Raw genomic sequence first — 24,270 nt, 5'->3', positions numbered from 1 at the left:
TTAACTCAGCCCCCCTGTAATTTCTGGCCATGAACTCCTCTAGGGCACTTGTTTTAGGACTGAGAGGAAGTTAGATATATTGGTAGCAGCTCTGAAACTACACCACTCATTCAGCAACATGCCAGAAAAGGATGGAATCCTAAGTGAAAGCGACTGCTAGAAGCCAGAAGAAAGAGACAAATCCAAGAAGCCCATAGGAATGATCAGATAGATGGTTCTAGTTTGGGCAGTATTCAAGGACCCTAGACACCGTTAGCTACGGACACTCTACCTCTGCTAGTTTTAGAAATCAATATCTGACATCTCATAAAGTTAGTAGCATTGTGCCGAAACAAAATTCTTCGGAATGACAAATACAAGCGAAAGAATGGACAGTAAGGCCTCTAATCATGCAGCTAAATTAATAAATTAACAACCTCTTTTTAACAACAGAAAAAGAAACTGTAAATACTTATGGAACCTGCTGGTTGTAAGAACACAGTGGTGATGAATTGCTGAATAACAGAACAGGTATAGTCTTGAGCAAAGATTTTTCTTCTTGTGGTCTTTGAAAGATTCAAATTTCGACCATGGACATGACTCACAGAGCTGGGTTTGCAGTTGTCATTTGCGTTTAATGAGCTCTCCAGGTGGTTTAAGTGGCTAGTCTTAAGTTACGAGATGTGGTTAACCAGGTTAACAATTAGAATGGGTTTTCTAATCATTACTCTTAGAAATACCAAACACATTATTACCATTGTACTGCTGACACACTTTAAAATAAAACACTCTAAATACAATTTGGTACACTTCTCACTAATTTCCATGAATTTTGTTAAAGCCAGAGTTTAAACTACTAGTGGTCTGATCTACAGAGTTTAGAAAGGTTATCTGTACCTATCTCAAAGCTCCCATCCACCGAAAGGTAGAACATACATCTATAACCTCAAAGACAATGAAAGTCCTTGCATCCACAAGGCGTTCTTTGTTGTCCATACATTCCTTCCTCTTTGAGCAGAAGGAAAAAGAACAGTAAGCCAATTTTGTTTTCAGAATGTGTTAATAAGTACTAAATCCGATCACTGTTTAGTCAATTATTATAAGAATGTTAGCAAAAAAGAAATTGGTTCCTTTATAAATTTGTGCACTTAAAAACTGCTACTCTAAGGTTTATTGAATATCTAGGCATAGCAGAGAATATTCTACTGGAGTTTAACATATCTCATAATACTAGGGGCCTTTTATAGCTATGTAATTCCAAGAAGCTAAAGGCAAAGCCTTGGAAATGCTGAGCTTTTGCCCCATTTTTTAATTTAAAGTTCATCATGCTCCAGTATTACTGAGGTCCAAATAGAATACCTTCTGTACTATTCAAATATTTGTGGACTATTAAGCTTTTCTATAAATAAGGATGTCTGTTAACCCAACAAGTTGGAAAAAGCCAGTGAGATTTGTCAATGCCTTTGGATTTGATCCTTTGAAATCAATAGAGTTAAGCAATAAGTGTCAGCATGGATTTATCAGTCACATGCAGTGAGTTGTGGCTTTATATTTCCTAAAGAAAATTTCATCATGTGGATAAATGACAGACTTAATTCACAGCATTTTTAAACTACTACAATTAGGGCTGCAGTTTGTGCCATGAGTGGAATGAGGCTTTATCAAATATGGGCATCCCATAAGACAAAAGATAAAAGGTAGAAAAGATACTTTGGGAAGTGACAATGTGAAGAAGGATTTGGAAATGTAGTCTGTGGTCTAAGAATATTTTGTGTGTGAGAAAACACTTTCAATTTAATATGGAAAGTCAAAATGAAAAGGTTTTCTTTATAATCATTTTGATGAAACAAAGCAATTCCATAAAGCTAGAATAATCTCTATGCAGAATTTTTAATATCAACTTATTTTCTGAGACATGTCTTGAGATACAAGTAGATTCTGAAAGAAAGAAATAAATATACATACACAAAGGTATTTCCACCCCCATCTCTCCAAACTCTTATCAGTTTGATCTATTTCAGTCAAAATGAGACCTACCAGGAAGTGGAGAGAAAAGGAAAGCCATGTGTGGGTCATAATAAAGGACTTAACTATAATTCTCTTTTCAAACTTTTTGTTTTCTACGTTTCCTTCGTGATTTACTTTTCAATGATTGCATTCATTCATTCATTAATAAATATACTGGGCACCCTGATCCTTAGCCTCATCTGCATACTCACCAACTCTATGTGGACCTCTATTATGTATTTCAAACATAACATGCCCCAAAAGAACTCCTGTCATCCTCTCCTAGGTCTGCACCTTCGCAATCTTCTCATTCCAGGAAAAGGCCACACTAATCCTAGGATTAATCCAGAAGCTCTCCACATCCAACCTATCACAAATCCTGTCAACTCGTGAACTTCAACACATGCCTAGAATCCCACCATTTTCCTTCACCATCCATCATTCCCCCTCTAGTCGAAGCCAAGCATTATCCCTGCACGGAACTATACAACAGCTTCTCCCTACTTCTTCCACTTGCTCTTCTCCCTTACTTCTTAACACACAGCCAGAATGATAGCTTAGAGACATTTTTATATATCATGTCGGTCCTCTGCCCAGAAGTCCACCAATGGCTTCCCAAACTCCTTACCATGCCCAAATAAGGCCCTAAAAAGAACTGAAACTGCAAGCGTCTTTGATTTTAATCAAAGCAGGTGACTCAAATTACACAACATAATGAAATGTGATTAGTCATAGCTCAGTCTAAGGTACTCAAATTTGTTAATCCTGACTATTAAAATCAGGCCTACCCTCTGACACTAGTTTGCAGGAGCACACAGGTACAAATATGTTCAATGCAACATTATTTAAAATAGACAAAAAAGTAATAATCAAACATCCGTTAAAGAGGAATGGTTAAGTAATTTTATGGCATAAAAATTATAGTATAAGAAAGCTATAAAACTGTTGAAAATATGATGAATCTTCATGAATTTACATGGAAGAATCTTTCTCCCTCTTTCTCACTTTTCCCCAACCCTGTCTCTTTTCATTCCAAACTGAGGGCACTTTACCACACGCCTGCATGAGCTGTTTCCTCTGGATATTCTCCACCCTCCTCACTTTCCATAAGTATTACTCTCCCTGAGACTCAGCTCAGAGTACTCTGGAAACAAACTGGGGAGGTTCAGGAGGCGGAGATAGGATAGGCTGGTGATGGGTATTAAGGAGAGGCACGTGTGCATGGTGCACTGGGTGTTGATCTACGCAACTAATGAATCATGGAACACTACATAAAAACTAGGGATGTACTGTATGGTGACATAATATAATAAAAAATATTATTAAAAAGATATCATCTCCTAAATAAGCATTTCCTGACTCTTCTGGCTGGGTAGGACACTTGACCATTGTTACTCTGAACTCCATTTCTGATAATTTGGTTATATCCATATCCATCAGTTCTGTGGCAAAGGCCACAGACTCATTATCTTTTCTTTGCTGGTGGGGATTTCTCCTTCTTGTCATTCTAATGAGGAGAGGTTGCGGGGTTGCCCAGAGCCCAAATTATTGACCAGGACCCAGGCAGTGTGCACTTGTTTTATAAGGACTTTAGGGATGTGGGCTTCTTGATTTTTCAGCCTGCCTTCTGGGGGAGGGGCCTGCCATGCTGATATTCAGGCAACCCTGTTTGGGTAGAGTCTCCCTATCCCCTGTGAGGGCGGATGGGGATGAGCACAATGTGAGCTGGTATTTCTGGGCTTTTGTTTTCTGGCGGCTTTCCCTGGTGGTTTTCTGTGGCTCTTCTGAGAGTCAGAGCAGCAGTGGCCGAATCTTAGCCTCTGTCTCAGAACAGAGAGATCGCAGTCTGCTCTCCACTGAGCTCTCTTGGCCTCTTTAACTCTGTTTCTGTTGGTGCTGCCAAAAACCCTGCAGCATCCGGGGTTGTGCACCCCACAGCCGGTGTCCCGGCCCTCACTTCCAGGGCCCGTATGTCTCTGTCCTTTGTGTGGTCTAACACCGCCAGCCACGCAGTTCCCACGCTCGCTCCCGAGCTCTCTGTTTCAGTGTGGTTCGCGCACTCCAGAGCGCTGGTTTTCAGTCTGGTCGTGCTTGTTCCCGGGCTCCTGGTCTCAGTCTGCTCTCTCGCGGGTGCCGGTCCGGTCCTCGAGTCCAGCCTGCTCCCCAGTGCAGGTGGCTACTGCTTCCCGGCACCAGAGCTCAGCGGCTCCCTCCCCCTTCCATTTATCTTCCGATATCTGTGCGCGGATTCACAGCTCCCCTCTTCTTACCTCAATACTCAGCTCTGGAGATGTTCATTTGTGGAGATCCAGATGTATCTTCCTCCATCTCAGGCTGATTCCATGGATTTTCAGGATGGTCTGGTACATATCCAGCTTGACTCAGGGGACCAGCTGAAAAAGGGGACGCATACTCCTCCACCATCTTTTCCCTCCCCAGGCTGTACTGTGCATTCTTAGGTTGGTATAATCTCAAGATTAAAAAGAACTGCAGAGAGGGGCGCATGGGTGGCTCAGTCATTAAGCGTCTGCCTTCGGCTCAGGGCGTGATCCCAGGGTCCTGGGATCGAGCCCCACATCGGGCTCCATGCTCCACTGGGAGACTGCTTCTTCCTCTCCCATTCCCCCTGCTTGTGTTCCCTCTCTCGCTGGCTGTCTCTCTCTCTGCAAAATAAATAAATAAAATCTTAAAAAAAAACTGCAAAGAAATTTTAACTTTTAAACTTCATCCAGTAATTTTATTGTTAGTAGTAATATTAGTATAGGTATTTTGACATTACGTCATGTATATTATAGGATAAGTAATTTATGTTAATATTAAGAACTAGAATCTTTTATGTAAGAAGAAAAGAAATATATATGTAAAAATCAAAGAAAAGTAATTCCTGTAATGGTCAATTTGAAATGGAGTGAAGTCATTACTTTTTTTTTTCTATTTAAAAGGATTTATTTCCCAGCTCTGTCTCTGAAAAGTCTTAGAAGTAATATCAACCCCGCCATAAAAAGCACCCTGAGCACCCAGATACCATTCCCCAGTAAAGAGAACCAAGGCTTCTTGGAGAAATGACTGATTCTAAGTTTGGGGCAGGCAGTGTTCAAGTTATGCATGAGACATTTTTATTGTGCCAGAAAGCAACAAAGGCATTGAATATTTCTGTATTTATAAAACAAAAACTTATAACGGGTTCTCACTAGTCAAAGATGGAAAATTTTAAGCCTCAAAAAGAATAATGACTGTAATTAATTGAAAGAAATTGAGTGTATAAGAATCCATGCACCCATTATGATACTTAAGAGAATCATCAAATAGTAGAAGAATTAAAAAATAAACATACAATTCTTAATAGTTATCATTGGAGGTAGCCAGTGTGCCAACCCTTTACTCTGAAAATCGGTTTAACTTAAGGAGGAAGAGTTGAGCACTCATCCTTCTTGACCTATTTTAGTTAGAGTTCAGGATAACTGAATAGCCCTAATTGACAACAGAAGAATTTCATCTAATAGATGTGACAGGAATAAAATAATTAGGAAGTCACAGTTTTGCAACCCCTAATGAAGTAACTGGTTCAGGTTCAACCACCAGTGAATGCTAAAATTAGTTCTGTGGTTATCCAAGTACAGCCCCTGTTCCAGTATCTTAAGCATCACCTGGATGCTTATAAAAAAATACATAAATTCTTGGGCCCTTTCCAGCACCTGCTGTGTCAGAGACTCTAGAGAGATGTCCCAGCAATCTGTTTTAACAAGCCCTCTAAGGGTTCTGATGTACACTGGAGCTTAAGAACCATGTTAGGAAAAAGAGATGAGAATATTTAATTGAAGGATCAAGCTCTCACCCCACAACTCAATGACCAACCTCAGTACTCCTAGAAGCAAGAGAACCAGATGTTTTATTCCTCCAAGTAGATGTACCTGTGACATATTCTTGCCACCCACCAAAAAAATTAAACTTGAATCTATTCTATTCTTTATACTTGAATTCCAAATTATTGGAAATACAGGAGATAAGAGAATAAGTTAACCGATATCATGAGTAAGTAAAAGACAAATCCAGAATGGAGGATGACTGACCTAGTTTCTTCAGCAAGTCAGTAGCATAGGAAAGGGGGAGGGAGGAAAACTGTTCCAGAAGAAAAGGATTCCGAAGACAAAATAAGCAAATACAGAGTGTACATCTTGGGGCACCTGGGTGGCTCAGTCAGTTAAATATCCGACTCTTGGTTTCGGTTCAGGTCCTCATCTCAGGGTTGTAAGATCGAGCCCCGTGTCGGGCTCTGTGCTGGGTGTGGAGCCTGCCTAAGATTCTCTCTCTCCCTCTCCCTCTGCCCCTCCCCAGCTCTCTCTCTCTTAAAAAAAAAAAAGTACATCTTGTTTGGATCCTGATTCCAGTAAGCCAACTGAGGAGACTTGAACACAGACTGTGAATTAGATGATGTTAAGAAATTGTTAATTTTGTTAGGTGTGGTGATGGTATTATGGTTATGTAAGAAGGTTNAATCTGGGGAATTCATTATACTATTTACTCTCATGTATGTTTGAAATTTTCATAATAAAAAATAGAAAAATTTAAAAGATACCTACAAAAATTTTTACTAGGATATATTTATTCCTGTGCTAGCCATTATCATGGTGTATTGTAATTGCCTATTGTCTATACTAGTATTTCTCAAATTATCAGTATTGAAAGAACAATTTTTTAAATTGTCCAGTTTGTCACAGACCATGATTTTTGTAAAATACAATAAAAATCAATTACCATAAAAACAAAATGGGAGGACAGGACATACAAAATATAACCTTAAAAAATTTTGTTATTAAAGTCAACAAAATTACATTTCACTTACCACTTTCACTTACAAGCAATTTTTTAAATGTACCCATCAAAAATACACATACAGGCAATTAGTATGAAGAACTGCTGTTACACTCAAGTTTGTTCTGTAACCATAATTATTAAGTTTTTTATGTGAAACACGAATGTTCTTTTTGCATGTTCCCTTGAGGACCTTGTGTATTAACTTGAGTGAGGACTGAGAACAGCGCCCCTCATAGAGGATGAGAAAGTATACCTAAACCAATGTTATTTCAGCCTCAGTTACTTCTGTTCCTGGTTTCTCAGCAGATGGTGCAGTTTTCAGGGATGCCCACACTGCAGAAATCATATAGAATGAGGAAGGTTCACGTCAGGGGTGAACAACATACCAACCTCTCTAAACAGGCACTGTCTTAATCTCTGGAACGTGGATGTTGTCATTTTTCTCACAGTGTGTTATATATTGTTATGTGATTCTGGCTTTACATGGTGATTTTAGGTTCAGGCATACCATTCCCCCCCCCCCACCCCGCCCCAGACAGTACCTTTCCTGCCAGGCTTCAAAGCTTTTCTGCCCCCTTGGCTAGGGTGGTATTAATTTGGACTGATTGCTTCAAAAAACAGTCTGTACTCTAGATTCTCTTGTGCTTCCTAGGACTCATTTTGTAAGCGACAGTTTGTTGTTGTTGTTTTCCTCCATATACTTATATTTGTTCACATTGGATCTGTTAGGTTTCTCTGTGTTGCCAGAATCACAAAAATTTTTCCCATTAACTCACATTGACTCAGCATTTTCTTATTTTTTTTCTTTTTTTTATAAAGATTTTATTTATTTGTAGACAGAGAGCGAGCTCTCAAGCAGGGGGAGCAGCAGGCAGAGGGAGAAGCAGGCTTCCCGCTGAGCAAGGAGCCAGATTCAGGACTCGATATCAGGGTCCTGGGATCGTGCATAACCTGAGCTGAAGGCAGACGCTTAACTGAGCCACCCAGGTGTCCCTGACTCAGCAGTTTCAACAGAAAGAAATTTTGTCTCTTTGGAGAAGTCATTTATTTGTCTATGAAAAAATTGTCTCTTCAGAACTACAGCTTAAGTGGCATTTGGTGTGGAATTTCTGCAAAGATAATGCTAACTAGCCAAAAGATAATCCTGTACAGAAAACACGTTGCATTTCCCTGAGTAAGTTATATTTGCCCACGGGGCCAACCCTTTGTTATGGATTTCCCTGTTCATCCAGTATAGAATTGAGGCTCTGGTTTACTCTTATGAACAGAAAGTACATTGTTTACTTGATAGTTAACTTAGACATAGGCACTCTGATGACAGTTTGGACATTTTGACTGAAAATTCTATATATTCTTAAATGAATTTTTTTTTCCTGTAGAGTTCTGAGTGGCTATTATGTGTGCTTTGTCAAGGCAGAAGGAAGATGTGGGGAGCTGATCATCTCAATTTGTGATCATAGCAGATGAGGAAACATACACAAGATGTCATACTTAATTTTTTTTGAGTATAGTTGACCTACAATGTTACATTAGTTAAAAGTGTACAATTTAGTGATTTGACAAGTCTATACATTATGCTGTGTTCTCCACAAGTGTACTACTATCTGTCCCATTACATCCCTGTTACAGTATCATTGACTGTATTCCTTATGCTCTGCTGTTTATTCCTGTGACTTGCTCTTTCAGCCTGTATCTCCCTCTCCCCTTCACTCATTCTGCCCAACCCCACACCCTCATCCCCTCTGGCAACCATCAGTCTGTTCGTTGTATTTATAGGTCTGATTCTGCCTTTTTTTTTTTTTCTATAGCTGATGTCAGAGAGATTACTGCCTGTGCTCATTTCTAGGATTTTGTGGTCCTAGACACATTTAGGTCTGTCTGCTTACATTTAAAGTCTCTAACATGTATAGTACTAATATTCTACATTTTATAATGGTTGATGATACCATCCATGATCAGACCTTAAGTAAGTATTTAATAAAAACTGCCTCTTATGTTTTGTACAAAGTACTAAAGCAGTGTGGGGAGTACAAAGAAAATGATATGGCCCCTATCTTTAGAAAGCTTAAGTGAAGGTACCTTATTTTCTACCACAGGGTGTTAGAAGTAGGTGTGTGTGTGTGTGTGTGTGTGTGTGTGTGTGTACCCAAACACGTACGCACTTTGAGATACTATGAGCTATATGCAGGTAACTACAGTGTGAGCCAATGTGTTGTCGGTGATAAGGAATTCAGAGTAGAGATTAGTTCTACTTGAAGTGATGAGGAACTGTTTAAGGGCAAGGTGGCATTTGAGCAGGGTTTGAAAGGATAGTTAGGATTTCAGCCGTCTAGTAAAGAAGCTTAATACAGTTTTTTTAAAAAGCAGTCAAAAGTTCCAGATCAGCCATTCACTTACCAGCTGTACAAATTCAGCCAGATTACATAATCCCTCTGATCTTCAGCTTCCTCATCTACAAAATGAAAATTAAAATAATAGTTATCATAGAGGGTTTTAGGAAGATTAAGAGGGATACAGTGTTACAAACATGCTTCTTAAACTGTAAAGTGCTGTACAAACGTTAATTTTGTAGTAAATAATGAGGATGTCATGAGCCAAAGCCATGGAATCTAAGTATCAGTAAACCACATAGCCCAGAACAGAAAATATTTGGAGATGACTGAATATTAACTCACCCATACAATTCCTAAGTTGGGAAAATAGTCCTAAATTTTAGAAAAGCCTTTCAAGATTTCTGCTGACCCTTCCCCCTCAAAAGATCATTTCAGAGGCCTTTTAGATGTTCAGGCAAAACTTGAATGAGCTATAATGTTTTATTGAGTTTATGAAAACATATGCAGAATTAATTTTCAGGTAAACTGCTTTAGTAGGGATTATAACATTGCACAAAGATAGCTAATGTATCCTGCAGAGTATATTTGCTTAGAGAATATGGCTATCATGTTTGATTTAGAGGACAAGTCTTGGGTAAATCAGAAGTACTCCACCAAACAAAACAGGGTGTGAATTATTTAGGCTGCTTCCAGGGATGACTGTATCTTATGTTACAGGTGGCTTCTATAATAACTGCAGGAAATAATTGTTTCAAAGAAAGATATCCTTTGTCTGATGGGATGTCAGAAAATGGATTCATGGGTTTGTTTGGGTTGTTTACATAAATTTTACTTTTTAAATGTGGTTAGGAAAAATAGTCGTAAACAGAAGAACAGAGGGAATGTTAGGCATATAAAACATTGTGAATTATACTGTGAATATTCCACTTGCTGTTGTCTGGTCTTGGGCTCTTTCCATTTATCTGGACTCCAGAAATATGATTGGAACTACTTTTCTCAAGGCAGGGAACTTGGAAAACAGCATGTTACTTGAACACTCACTCCTATTCATTTAAAGAGCTTTTGAATAGATGAAGGAGATTAAGAGTACACTTATCTTGATGAGCACTGAGTAATATATGGAATTGTTGAATCACTGTATTGTACACCTGAAACTAATCTGACACTGTATATAAACTACACTGGAATTACAATAGAATAAATAAAAAGATAGCTTTTTGAGGAGAAAAAATTCTGCCTACTAATAGTGAGGATTCTTTGTTGGTTGGTTGGTTTTGGTGAATAATCCTAAATTCTCTCTCTCTCTCTCTCTCTCTTTTTTTTTTTTTTTTTTTTTTTTTTTTTTTACAGACTACCTTGCTAATCACGGCCGGTTAAATGAGTCTGAGGCCAGGCGCAAATTCTGGCAAATCCTGTCTGCTGTTGATTATTGTCATGGACGGAAGATCGTGCACCGTGATCTCAAGGCTGAAAATCTCCTGCTGGATAGCAACATGAACATCAAGCTAGCAGGTAGCTGGGACGCAGCTGGCTCTAATGTGACCAGACGCGAGCCACTGTACTTGGTGTGTGTGCAGGCAGAGATTCAGGAACATCTCTGTCAGTGACATCAGGCTTTCTTAAAGCGTGTTTTACTCATAGTTCTAAGATTACTGACAAGTAAGACAAATAGGTTCATTATTGTACAGAGTGGCAGGACTGGGGTCTGATTTGTGGCCAGGTCCCTTGGTGTGCTCTGCTGGAGGACGTACGTTTGTCTGGGTGTGTGTCTGAGTTGGGGGACTGATAGCCAGACCAGAGGAGCAGCACAGATCCCTAGTGCTCTACCCTGCTCTCCTGGTTATGGATCATTGCTGCAGAGAGGTCACAGCCAAATAAAAGACAGTGATAGAAGTTGAACGCCCTGCTCTGGTATAATAAGGTTTTGAGTTATAACATGCAGGTTAAGGGTAGAGATTATTTTGTTAGTTTTTCTCCTACAGTTTTTACAATTGTAAAAGGTTTTATATTTTGTAGTCCAAGTTTCTTTACCCATATGGTCAAAAATTCAATAAATACTAATGTGTCGGTACTGTGCTATGCTAGGTATACTGGGGATACAAATCCTCTGATTCTACAAGTCTAACGGGGAGATAAAAATAATTAAAATACAATGTGTTGCCCAAATTGTCTGTATAAACTGCAGTAGGAATCTAGGTGAAGGAATAGCAGTCCACCTGAGAAGTCGTCAGGGAGGCTTCACAGAGAAGGAACTATTTGAACTTAGGCTTGAGGGATGAGTTAGAAGCTTGCCAGGAAGATAAACGGAAGTAGGATATTGCACACAGGCGAACTGTGTAAATACCACAGGTATAAGGGAAAGAGATTGAGATTGGTGTGGTGGGGAACTGTAGCTCAATATTGGTGAAATGTAAGGTCTGTAGACAAAGGGAATTGACACAGGAGGAGCAGACAGGCAAAGAGCAGAATATGAAGGGTCTTGAACGCCATGAAAAAGATTTCAGAGTTTATTCTGTTGCTAATAAGGAGTGCAACCTATTGAAAATTGTAGGGTGGGATGGGAGTGAAGGTGGGACTGGGCTACTATGATTAGATTTGCATGTTGGAAGGAGGTTTCTTTCTGGCAGCAGAGTGAAGATGGGTAGGAGGTGTGGGTAAGACTGAAGACAGGAAGGTTAATAAGGAATCTAAGCCAGTAGTCCAATTAAGAAAATGTGGGTCTGGGCTAGAGTAGCAGCAGCAGAGGTTGTAGGTGTGGGAGGGAGATTTATTTCAGTTAGGATATTGAAGAAGATAAGGAGCTTGAAGCAAAAGCTTAGCAAAGTTGCAAGTGGCGGTGTTTTGTTCTAGGATTGTTAAAGAGGAACAGAGGGGCATCCAGATGAGAGGAGCTGACGGAGACATTATTTGCTGACCAGCTAGGTTGGATACTCATTGGACTCTTAAGCTTAGGGGCAAAAAAACAGCCTTGGTTTGCTGCACTGTGGTATAAAATAGAAGGTAAAAGCCTCTGATTTGTGCATGTAACTGGTTTATTTCTGTGCCGCTTCCATTAGTTTTTGCCTTGGGCTTTTGAGGGAGAGCAAATAATTAATTTTTACTTACTTTACTTTAACTTTTACTTTAACTTTAATAATTTTAAATGCCAATGTTACATATGGTTCAGGGAGGTAATGGATTTTCCATTCTGCAGGCTATGACTTTTTTTTCAAATGGGATTGCCTGAATAAGACAGTTTTTTAAGTTAATCTGTTTCATTCCCGTTATATATATAAGGATTTGTATTGATTTGTCTTTTCTGCTTTGAAAGTGCAATCCACAGTATTGGTGTTTCCATAGTTTCTTATGTGTGTTCACTTCTTCCATTTTTTTTTTCCCTCTTCTTCTTTTGGCCCTTCCACTGATCTCATTCACCTCACTCCTGTTTGCCATTCTTCAGGAGTGCACTTCACTGGGACCTTTTGTTTACTGCTTAAAAGCATCTGCTGCCCTCAAATTGTCCTCTTCAGAGAAGGCTCTTGTTTTTTGAAGTCCTTAACTCTGTAGAAAGAAAGAGGAAACCCCTGCTTCATAACTTCATATTCCTTTATCACTAAAACAAAAAATTCACAAAAACATATTTCCAAGGAGTTCTGGGAGTCTTTTTAGGCAGAGAAAGTTTAGCGGTGTGAGTCATATGCTATAGAAATTGCAGAGTGCTCTGTCACTAACATCTCAAAAGAAAATGTCAAAGTAGAACACCAAAGAAACTTGCAAACAAAATATACAGAATATTCCTTTAAGGTTATAACCAAGTTTTGCCTGGCTATAATATGTCTCCTATAATTTTGGCATATAATATAGGTGGGTAAACTCAGTAATGTTATCGTTATGTGGTATTCACAGCTAAGTCTCTTTGACCTCAGGAAGCACACATTCTGAGTTTCCAAGCATTATTGGTAAGTTTTTCCTCAAGGGTTACTCACTAACTGAATTTGGGGTTTTATCATTCAGTATTTATGCATTTAGTGTCATTGATTCTGTGCCTTACAAGTGGAGACACGCACGCAGGCGTGCACGCGCGCACACACACAGTATATCTTAGCACTCAAATATCCCCTTGTCTACATTTTTCTGTCATCCTCACCACCACTTACCCCAAATTTTAGTAAATGTTTATAAAGCATTTGTGCTCCTAGGCTAAATCCTGAAGATTGAAGTATTTCAAGACAAAAACAACAACAATGCAAAAAAGTTCAACTCTGCTCCCACTTGGAGGAGTTAACCCAGAACCAGTGCTTTAAATATAACACAAGAAGATAATTGTAAAGTTCATGAAGCTAGGAGAAAGACTAACTCTTCCTGGAAGAACCAGGGAAATGATTAGCTAAGACTTGGTTAAGAAGAAGGCATTTGTAGTGGGACAGGGGGAGAGAAAAGCAAAGGGGGTGTGAGGTAGGGATGGCGGCTCCAGGCAGGTAGATCAGCATATGCAAAGGCGGGCAGGCCAGAGAGCTCAGATTGTGTAGGGAAGCTGCGGACCAGAGCTAGTGGGACATGAGTGCCGGTGACAAATGATAAGGAAAGACCCTGGACAGGTTGGCAGAGCTACATCATGAAGAACTGTACGTGCCATCAGAAGTTTATATGTGTTTCCATGTGCTTAAAAGAATTTCACCAGGATGTTTATTTTTATCCATAGGTTTTATAACTTTTATAGTCCTGCTTTCCTTTAAAAACATCATCTTGTGATCTTTGAGGATTCTTCTTGAGAATTTTAAAGAATTCCAACACATGTAGGAAAGGTGGGACTCCATGGGAAAATTGCAAGAACTCAGAATAAAACACAGAATTATTCCCTCAAATTATACTTTGCTTTTTCTCCTTAGGAAGATCTCTTTCATTACTAAATGGGCTGAATAAATGAACTATTTTAGCCATCTTGTATGTTGAAATTGAAGAGAAAGTGCAAACCAAAACTAGGTGTGAATTACAGTATTTGTCTCAGTTCGTAAGACTGAAAATGGGGTAGAAGTATCAAATGTGGTTTATTTTAATAAGTACAGAAACAAGGCTTTGAAATCATTTTCTAATTTATGCTCCTCCAATGGATAAAGACTTCAGACACTGATGAGCCATGGATCCATCCATACCCGTGTGTGTTCATTGCCTCAATTATGAGACCTCCAGCCTTTGCAAAATACGAGGCAGAATGCAAAGAAATATTGGCTTTCATTAGTTGTAATAGTTGTGGTAATGTTTCTTCCTAGCAATTTTGGCCATGACTATTCAGGCATCAGGTTGAGAATAAATAGATGAAGGACATTTAGTTTACTCTTCACCTTTCCTAATCTGAAATGTTTATAATAAATACTTAAAGATAAAAATGTATGAACTACTTGGAGGTAGTTTTCAGAAAATATCACCATTCAGACAAGGCTTCTATATAAAGAATGTGGCGTGTGATATTAGACAGTATTGGTGGAAACTCTGGCTATGTCACTTAGTGGCTGTGTGACCTTGGGCTGATTATTTATGCTCACTGAGCCTATGTTTCCATACATATGAAACAGATTAATCTATTTCTCAGGAATATTGCAAGGATTCATGATAATGTTAGAGACGGGGGCTAGTAGGTAAGAGTATGGTCTCTAGAACCAGACTACCTGGCTTTAAGTCATGATTCTGCCACTTGCTAGATGGGTGACCTTGGACACGTTGCCCTCAGTTTCCTTATCTGTGAAGAGGGAATGATAGAAGTTCATATCTCATAGCGGTCATAGTTAATATTTGCAAAGTACTAAGAACAGTGCCTGATACATAGTTAATGCTATTTAAGTGTTTGTTAAATAAATTATTAAAGTTTCTGGCACCATGTAAACACTCAGTAAAAGGTAGCTGTTCTTTGTATTCAATATATAATTGATTCCATGTGAAAACAAGTCCTGAAAATTCTGATAGCCATATAACCCCCCTCATCATGTTTTTTTTTTTTTAATTACCAGGGCCTTAAAGCCTTATTAATACAAATCTCAGAGGAATGAGACAAGTTTATCATTTATATTCTAAATTGTCTCTACTTGATATGAATTAATTTTTTTTTCTAAGAGGGACCTTAAACATCATTAGTGATGTGTAATGGCCCGATAGATCTGACCTGTGCATCACTTGTCTCCGGCTCCAAGAGGGATGCTTCCTTTCTGAATTGACCCATGACCTCCAAGTAACCCGTCATCTCTCATTGTTTCTAACAAACTTCCTGTTCACAAGAAGACCTTGAGACAGGGTTTCTGTATATGTAATTCCAGTGTTGTGCCCTGGAATCAAAAAAGGCTGGGGCGCCTGGGTGGCACAGTAGTTAAGCGTCTGCCTTCGGCTCAGAGCGTGATCCCAGCATTCTGGGATCGAGCCCCACATCAGGCTCCTCCACTGGGAGCCTGCTTCTTCCTCTCCCACTCCCCCTGCTTGTGTTCCCTCTTGCTGGCTGTCTCTCTTTGTCAAATAAATAAATAAAATCTTTAAAAAAAAAAAAAAAGGCTAAGGGAGGCTGAGATACATAGTAAAATATTTATTACAAGTGTCCTTGCTATCCTCCTGCCACTGGTATTATGTAAAAAGAGCTCTGCGTTAACAAGCACAGTGAGACCTCCTCTTTATCCTGTAAGCCCATTGAGCACCAGAACACATTAAGCCTGGACTATGGAAGACAGCTCAGAGGGTTTCTTTGAGTTTTGTTTTGTTTTTCCCCTCTTCTTCTACCTCCCTCTCTCCACCCCACTTGGGGCTAAGGAAGACCATTTATTTGCTCCGTAGCTCACTGAACTCCCTCATTGCACAAATCAATGCCTCGTCGTAGTCAGCAGGATCACATTTCATCTCCACTGTGGTGACCATGCTCGTTGCCCTCCTGTCAGGTAGAGAGGGAGTAACTGACGTTTGGGAGGAAGCTGTGCAGCTGGCCTTTCCTTGCTGGTGGGCAGCAAAGCACACAGCGACGTCAGTGCTGGCCGGCCCCTGTGCCGTTGACGTAATGTGTCAGTGTCGTCTCTCCCACTGTCCTGCCCTTCATTTGTCAGCTTTCATTTCCTCATAATTGTCTTCTCTGCTCCTGTTATAATAATTACAGAAGAGGTGTCTCTCTCCAGCGAGACTGGGTATCTGAATTCTGGTAATTTTAGAAACAAGGATAAAATTAACCCTAAAGCCATCTGCTGCTCTGTAGGAGAATTTTTTTAATTATAAATTAAACATTATAACACACTGCTGGAGATTTAAAATTGCCTTGGTGGTGTTGATTCCTAGAAGTCGCATACTTAGCTCAAAGACTGGTTTTCATTGTTTTTTTTTTTTCCCTTTTCAGAAAAAAATTAGTTTACCTAATGACTTCTTCTATTTAGTCTTTATGTCATTTAAATAAAAATCCTGAAAATATTTAGTAATTACAATCATTTTGCAACAGTAACAGACTGTTTAATATCTTGTGTATGGTTTTCACAACCTTTGTTTTGTTCTCTGTTTCCTGGCTACTTGAAGAGTGGTCTGGGGACCAGCAGCATGAGCATCACTTTGGAGCTTGTTAGAAGTGCAGAATATCCAGCTCAGCCCTAGACCTGCTGAATCAGAATCTGCATTTTAGCATTGCCCAGGTGGTTTGTATGACTGCTCATGTTTGATCTATTTCATTCCATTAAGCACAACGGAATTCTTTTGTGCTTAGTTCCCATCAGACAGTAATCATCAGGATCAGCTTATTTATTCTGTGTAAGGTCCTATTATTCCTAAAACATTGGCCTTTTGCTAATGATATTAGGGCACAGATAACTTAGGTAATTTAGGGATGACAATAATAATTGGTATTTGTTATCAGTAAGATATGGGTCAATCAGTCACTTTCAAAATAAGCAGACAATAATAGCAGTTCTAGTACTGTTTTCAAATATATCCATAGTCTGTTACTGGTTAGTTAGATAAGAGGTAATTAGAGGACTCAGCTTTTGAGGCCAAGTTCATTTCCATGAGAGTCCGTCAACAGTAATTGAATCAGTTCTGTGGTTAAACAGTCTACTCCAAACCCTCTCTTCTGTAGACATTTTAAGCCACACAGAAACCAAGTGAGAGAATATGGATATATTAGGAAATCCCAAAACCATTGTTAAGAGTAAAACCCCTGGAGAACGTGCCTTTGTGTTAGGAGTGTGGGCACACGTCATCTCACATGAAAGGACAAGATGTCTATTCAACACATTGTGCATTCTTAAAAAGGATATGGATTCCTAAAATGAATGTAGGCATATATTTCTGACATTTACTTTGTAAACACTTATTTCCATTCACTTATGAAGGATGCTGTTGACATAGCATCTAATAGTGTAGAGACGAGAAAGCCCTCACTTGCCAAGTTCTGCTGGCAGAGGGATGAATTAGAAAACCTCTCCTCTCTACTAATGTAAAAGATTTTTTCTGGGTTTATGACAGCCTTACCTCCAACTTTGAGTTGGATTAAACTTCTCTGGCTAGTGACATACTTGGAACATCTGTGATAAAGTAAAAAACAAAAACAAAAAACACCTGGCTTTGCAGTTTAAAAAAACCTGTGTTTGACTACTGGCTAAGCCACTCATAGCTAGTGATACTTGGGCAAGTCATTTAACCACTTTGAACTTTAATTTCCTTGTTTGTAAGACAAGGACAGTCACATCTCACAGAGCTGTCATCACAATTAAACGAAATTATGTATTTAAAAAAGTACCAAGTATGTAACGCCTGATCCAGTGTAGGCATGACATAAATATTTTTTGGGTTTGATTTTAACTCCTAAACCATGTTGAAGGACAAGTTGTCAGTTTCTAAAACTTATGATTTCACGTTGAACTTTCTTAAAATTAAGAGATTCTTTGAGAAAGATTTTTTTTTTCCAAATATGTTTAAGAATGTTGAAAATCATGATTGATCTGACAAACCTAAGGTGTGTTATGAGGGCGAGTTCAGTTACTCCCCACACAAATGACAAATTACTGCAGAGGAAAGAAACTTTTTATATCTTCAGGATTTTGTCAGAGTTGCTCAATCTTGTATGAATAAAAATAGTATCAAAATAAACTAAACTGAACCCTGGATTGGAATGAGAAGTATCAGTATGAATTCATGGGTTTTTTAAAATACATATAGAAAGGTACAAGAATAAATATCGGGGGGGTGTATACATATATTTTAGCATTTGTACATATATTTCCTAACTCTCTCAGCTGACAGGGCCTAGAAGCAGTGACATCCCAGCTGCAATGAGTACATCTAGGTCCTAGTCTTGGTTCTAAATACCATCTAAATGTTCTAAATGCCATTCGTCTGTAAAAGGAACCAGGCTCCTTGGAAAAGTGGTTGATTCCAGAGCTGGGGCAGGGAAAATAGAAAATGAGCCTGGAACTTCTTCTGGTGCCAGAGATAAGGAAATACTTAAAATGAAATTTATTTAAAAAGATGAAGGCATGTTGAAAGGATATAGAAGCCAACCTGAATTAGCTTCTCATGGCCAAAGCCAGAACTATCTGAGCATCAAATAAATAACAATAGTTTTGAATTATAATTCAAAGAATAAAATAAATGTTCATGACAAATACAATGACAATATGATAATTAAAAAATAAATGATTTAATGAATAAATGAAAGGGGAAGAAGGGCAACTCTTCCTTAAAGAAGAATTGTAATTAAGAAGTGTAGAAGACATGGGGAAAATGAAAACTCACAATTAGAGCACTACAGTAATCGCTGCAATCCAGATCTACCAATGAATGCTAAAGTGATGGGTGGAAAGTTTGAGAAACAGGATCTGTATAGTCTCAATGTATCTTCTCTAATATATTAATTATAAAAGGGAAAATAGTAACTTTACAATGGGGAAACCCAGCAGAAAGCACCTTAATCAAGAAATCAGGGTTACCCACCCACCCCCCGCCCAGTAATTAGACATACTACCAGGTGTCCCCTTATACAGTGCAATGAAAAGAGCACCTCACCTCTTTCTTTAAGATTTTTATTTTATTTTATTTTTTTTGGGTCAGAGACAGACCGCAAGCAGGGGGAGAGGGAAAGGGAGAAGCAGGAGCAGGCTCCCCGCTGAGCTGGGAGCCCAATATGGGGCTTCATCCCAGGAGTCTGGGATCATGACCTGAGCCAAAGGCAGATGCTTAACCATCTGAGTCAGCCAGGCAACCCAGCACCTCACCTCTAGATGTGCTCCCCAAAAATCCATAATCTCAATCCAGTCATGAGAAAACACCAGGCAAAACCAGACTGACGGACAGTCTACAAAATATGTGACCTGTATTGTTCGTGGTAAGGGAAGACCGAAGAACGGTTACAAATTGGAGAAGCCTAAGGAGACACTACCACTAGATGCATTGTGGAATCCTGAACTGAGAGGGCACGTTTGTGAAAAATTGGTGCTGTCTTAATAAAGTCCATGGTTTAGTTAATAGTGTTACTTTCTTAGTTTTGATTATTTTACTAATATAGTTATAAAAAATGTTAGCATTAGGGGAAGTTGGGTGAAGGGCATAGGGAATTCTGCTTACTGTGTATTGTTGCAGTTCTTCTGGAAATCTAAAATTATTTCAGAATTAAAAGTTAACTAATACCGAAGTGAATCCAGCATTACATGGCGTAAGCTTTATGGCAGAAAATAGGACACAAAATGTCTGAGGGACATAGCAGCCATCGTTTCAGGTATTAACTTGCAGGTCAGAGGTAGAGAATGCATGAAGCTGGCTGGACCGGTGTTTTGTTTCCAGCAAGGGCAGGCTGGATCAAATTACTGTTTTCCTAATGGTTTCCAAAAGTCAGATGATAATATGGGGTCTTTTATTATCCTCTGTCATTGGGAGCCTCTCTTCTCTGTTTGCACAGTGGTTGACACATGTACGCATTCAAATGTTTACTGAAGGAAGGAAGAAAAGGAAGAGAAGGAAGAAAGGAAGGAAGGAAAGACGGACGGATGGACTTTGGTGTGATGAACACTAACCCACTGCATTTTTATAAAAGGCAATAAACAAATCCTGCCCAGCTCTGCCATTTCCGTACTGCGTCGCTCTTGCTCACCCCTCATGCACTCTTAGATGCTGTTAAGCAGAAAGCTGCAGACTGTGAATAAAGCAAATTAGCCAGGTTCCTGTGAAGAAATAAAAGGGCTTTTATTTTTAAGTGCCTTTCTGTTGCCACTTCTTAAACCTGACAATTATTAACTTGCTCAAAAACAGCTGCATATCACGGTGCCGGAAAAGGACATGAAGGTGGTGGCTAACTGGGAGGGCTCTGTAGTCACACTTGGTTTCTATTCCAGGTCTTCAGTCTTTATCAAGATACTTACCTTTCTACCCTTACTTTTCTTCTAAAGTAAGTATACCTCATAGGGTTTTTAAGAAGAAATTCTCTTTAGAGAGCTTAGAACAGCTTCTGGCCCATAGTAAGCACTTAGAGAAGATGACAACGTGGTCATGCAGCAAACCTTTATTGAATAGCTCCTGTCCACAACCTGCATGCTGAGTGCTGGGAGTACAGATCTCTATCATTTCTCTCTTCCCTTCTCTCAAATTTAGTCTGATGGGGAAAATAGATACATAAAACAGTAAGAAGAATTGCTCTTTTCCTCTTGAGTAGCTTACTCAGTATGTTTTAGTGTTGCTACTGGCTCAAGTTTTATTTTCTTTAGTTCCCCACAGGAAACAGAGTAAGATCTGCTTAGTACCACTCTCCTTATAAGTTAATGGACACTTTCTTTGTCCTAGGTGTGTAAAGCCACAATTGAGACTGGGCTACCATAGGCACAGCTATGCTTTCCTAGCTCTTGCTCTCTTCTAGCCTCCGAGGTGTACCAGTGAGAGCCTCCGTAGTAAGGATGACACTTTCCACCAGAGCCCAGGGAAGGCCAGATTGTAGGAGTTCTGTGATGGCTCTTGAAATATTAAAACTTTACAGTGCTATTTGGTGGGTATCCTCAACTTGCATGAGCTGAAACTCTTCCTGTGATTATGGTTTAAATACAGCAGTTATTGGACCTATTTCAGGATCTCCAAACATACATCCTAGAGCTTCTGGTGCTTCTCTATGTAAATGAAATTAACATTTTCCTCTTCAAATGTTATTTGAATATCTAGTCCTTGACTCATTTGAGAGTATAGTTAGAAAATTAGAATTATAATTTAGAAAATTAGAAATGCGCATCAATAAGGACATATGGGTTATGATGTCATTGGAGTGGTTAGTCACGGAGGTGGACTTGAGAAGATAAGACCTCTCTGACAGTCCTTTTGGAAAGCAGAGTGTAGGACTGAGCTGTGGTCCCATTCTGAAGGGAGAGGTTCTCATTCCTTCCTACTCCTAGATGCCAGGGCCAGAGCACAGTGTTGTTCCACCAGGTGTAGATGGTGTCTAGGCTCTTCCCCACATGCTCCCTCATCTGTCTTCTGAACCCTCATGATTCTCTACACTTTTTTGCCCTTCCTATATACCTTCTCAGAACCTTTCTTTCTGAAAGGCGGTAGTTGATTATGATGGCTTCAGGAAGGAAGGGAGCTGACATTTGACATCTATGCTCCAGGAACTTTGTATGTTTAATCTCATTTAATCCTCACAGCATCCTGTCTGGGCAGGTGGATTATCACTACATTTATAGATATAGAAACTGAGATTCGGGGAAGTTAAGTAATCTACGAGAGCGACCTGAAGCTAGAAAAGTGGGAAAACTGGAAACCTGCTCTAGTTCTCCCTAACTTGAGAGATTGTGCTCTGCAGTGAGGCTCTGGTGTGGGGGACGGTGACTGCTCTTACTGTCGCTACCGCTCATCACCAGTTGGTATGTGTGTGAGCTAAGAGGACATGCCACCTACATACAGTGTGTGCTGTGGTCTCAAGGTGTGAATGGAATGTGAGTTTCTGTTAATTCACCGATCCTTCCAACAGCTTGCTGACTACAGACATTTATTATTTCAACTTTACAGGTGGGGAAAGCAAGGCTCACAGAGACTGATACAAAGTCACATAGCCAGTGAGTCTGGCACTGGTGACTCAATCCAGTCCTCCTAGAACACCTTTTATTTTTTAAAGATTTATTTATCTGAGAGAGAGAGAATGAGCACACAAGCGGGTGGGGCAGAGGGAGAGAGAAACTCTCAAGCAGAGTCCTCGCTGAGCACTGAGCCCTGTATGGGGCCTAATCTCAGGACCCTGAGATCATGACCTGAGCCGAGATCAAGAGTTGGGCACTCAACCGACTATGCCACCCAGGTGCCCCTTAGGACGCCTTTTAAAGCTCACTATCCGTGCGGCAGCATATACTAGCTGGGGGTAGAGCCAGTTTCCGTCACTAAGGCAGTGTTCTCCTGTAGGGAGTGTTTACAACAAAAGACAGTATTTGTATAACTTACAAAATAATAGGAATTTGTTTCCTCAGTAAGAATATGAGCCTGTGTGAGGGCTTAGCAAAAGGGCACAAGCTCGCATTTATACCAGAACTCATTGAAATTTGTCTTCTGTAATTTTCTTGCATAGTGAAGGCATCTGAGCACAATGTTTCCAGAGTGCCTGCTATCTGTCAAAGTTGTAGATTCAGTATGACTAATGTCATAGAAAGAAGACCATTAACTGTTTAGAGGTAGAATGCCACTGCACTCCATAAATGAGTGAACGAGTGATACTGGTGATAGGTGGCTTGTAGCTGGCAGGCCAGAGAGCCAACACATGTTAATGAACTCTTCAGTTGCCTATCTGCCTAAATCAGAATGTGCAGGCCAACACTTTGAGAATTGTTACCTAAGGGGTGTCTGGGTGGCTCAGTCATTAAGCGTCTGCCTTTGGCTCAGGGTGTGATCCCGGCGTTCTGGGATCGAGCCCGCATCAGGCTCCTCCTCTGGGAGCCTGCTTCTCTCACTCCCCCTGCTTGTGTTCCCACTCTCGCTGGCTGTCTCTGTCAAATAAATAAATAAAATCTTTAAAAATAAAAAATTGTTACCTAAGAAACACTATACTCAGTTGCCTTAAAAGGTTATATGTCTTGCTACTCTGGGTAATGGCTGCAAGAGCAGCCAGTCACTCAGTTCTGTTTAGGTAAATATCTTAAAATTTTACTCATTTGTTTCCTTATAGACTGTAAAAGATAAAGAGCTCTTGGGGTGTCTGGCTGGCTCAGTTGGTAAAACCATGTAGCTCTTGATCTTGGGCTCATGAGTTCAAACCCCATGTTGGGCATAGAGCTTACTGGGGAAAAAAAAAATCTTTTTTAATTAAAAAAAAAAATGAAGAGTTCTTAATTATGGAGTAATTGAAATTCTAAGATTTTCAAATTCAAGTTGGTTGTCCACACCAATGGGTTTTCTTTCAGCCTTAAAAATACATGATATAAAGTCTTTTTTCAACCTCTCATTCCCTTTGAGAAGAAAACTTGATTTATTTATACATTCATTCAACAAATATTTATTGAATACTTGATATTTTCTAGTCACTGTGCTCAGTGCTACGGACACAGCACAAGATAGATGCCATAGCAGTGCTATTGTTAATACAGCATATTGTAAAATTTACTACAAGAAATTCAGTATAGTTGAGAGCATAGATGAAAGTAACATTTATTTCCATCCCAATAGATTTCGGTTTTGGAAATTTCTTTAAAAGTGGTGAACTGCTGGCAACATGGTGTGGCAGCCCCCCTTATGCAGCCCCAGAAGTCTTTGAAGGGCAGCAGTATGAAGGACCACAGCTGGATATTTGGGTATTTCTTTGCTTTGCTGTGTTAAATGCATCTATAACGGTAATAACTGGTACTTTGGCCCGTCTTTGAAGCTCTTGGTACCTAACACATAGGTGGTAGTTCATACTTTCCTGTCCGCTGGACTGTGATTAGAGCATTTTTTAATTAGGTTCTAGGAAAGAATCTAGGGACAGATGTTATTACTTTAATATCAGCAATAATTTAAAGTTAAGTAGTAATCAAATGATTAAATTCAGATCTTTGAGTATTTATTATAGGATATTTTATTGCAGTCATCAGAGTTTTAGTTTAGTTTTGTTTTGTTTTGAAATTCTGAGAAAATAGTAAATCCAAACAGGAACTTTTCAGCCCATATGATTTTAAGGGCCCTGGGGATGTTTAGGAAAACAAAGAGTGTT

The 24,270-nt window shown here is 39.4% G+C and overlaps 1 protein-coding gene across 2 annotated transcripts in view; it reads left to right on the top strand.

The window, feature by feature from the left end:
* Positions 1 to 24,270, top strand: part of SIK2 (salt inducible kinase 2) — a 149,680-nt gene that overhangs the window by 100,289 nt on the left and 25,121 nt on the right. For both annotated transcript variants that reach the window (XM_040631230.1, XM_040631229.1), the window contains exons 4-5: positions 10,485 to 10,646; positions 23,748 to 23,872. In XM_040631230.1, coding sequence (XP_040487164.1) covers positions 10,485 to 10,646; positions 23,748 to 23,872 — 287 coding nt within the window. The remainder of the gene's footprint in view (positions 1 to 10,484; positions 10,647 to 23,747; positions 23,873 to 24,270) is intronic.

The sequence above is a fragment of the Ursus maritimus genome, unplaced genomic scaffold, assembly GCF_017311325.1.
Source record: "Ursus maritimus isolate PB19 unplaced genomic scaffold, ASM1731132v1 scaffold_16, whole genome shotgun sequence".
In the NCBI taxonomy this organism is placed as follows: domain Eukaryota; kingdom Metazoa; phylum Chordata; class Mammalia; order Carnivora; family Ursidae; genus Ursus; species Ursus maritimus.
The sequence above is the reverse complement of the archived record's forward strand: the minus strand, read 5'-3'. Positions and strand labels throughout refer to the sequence as shown.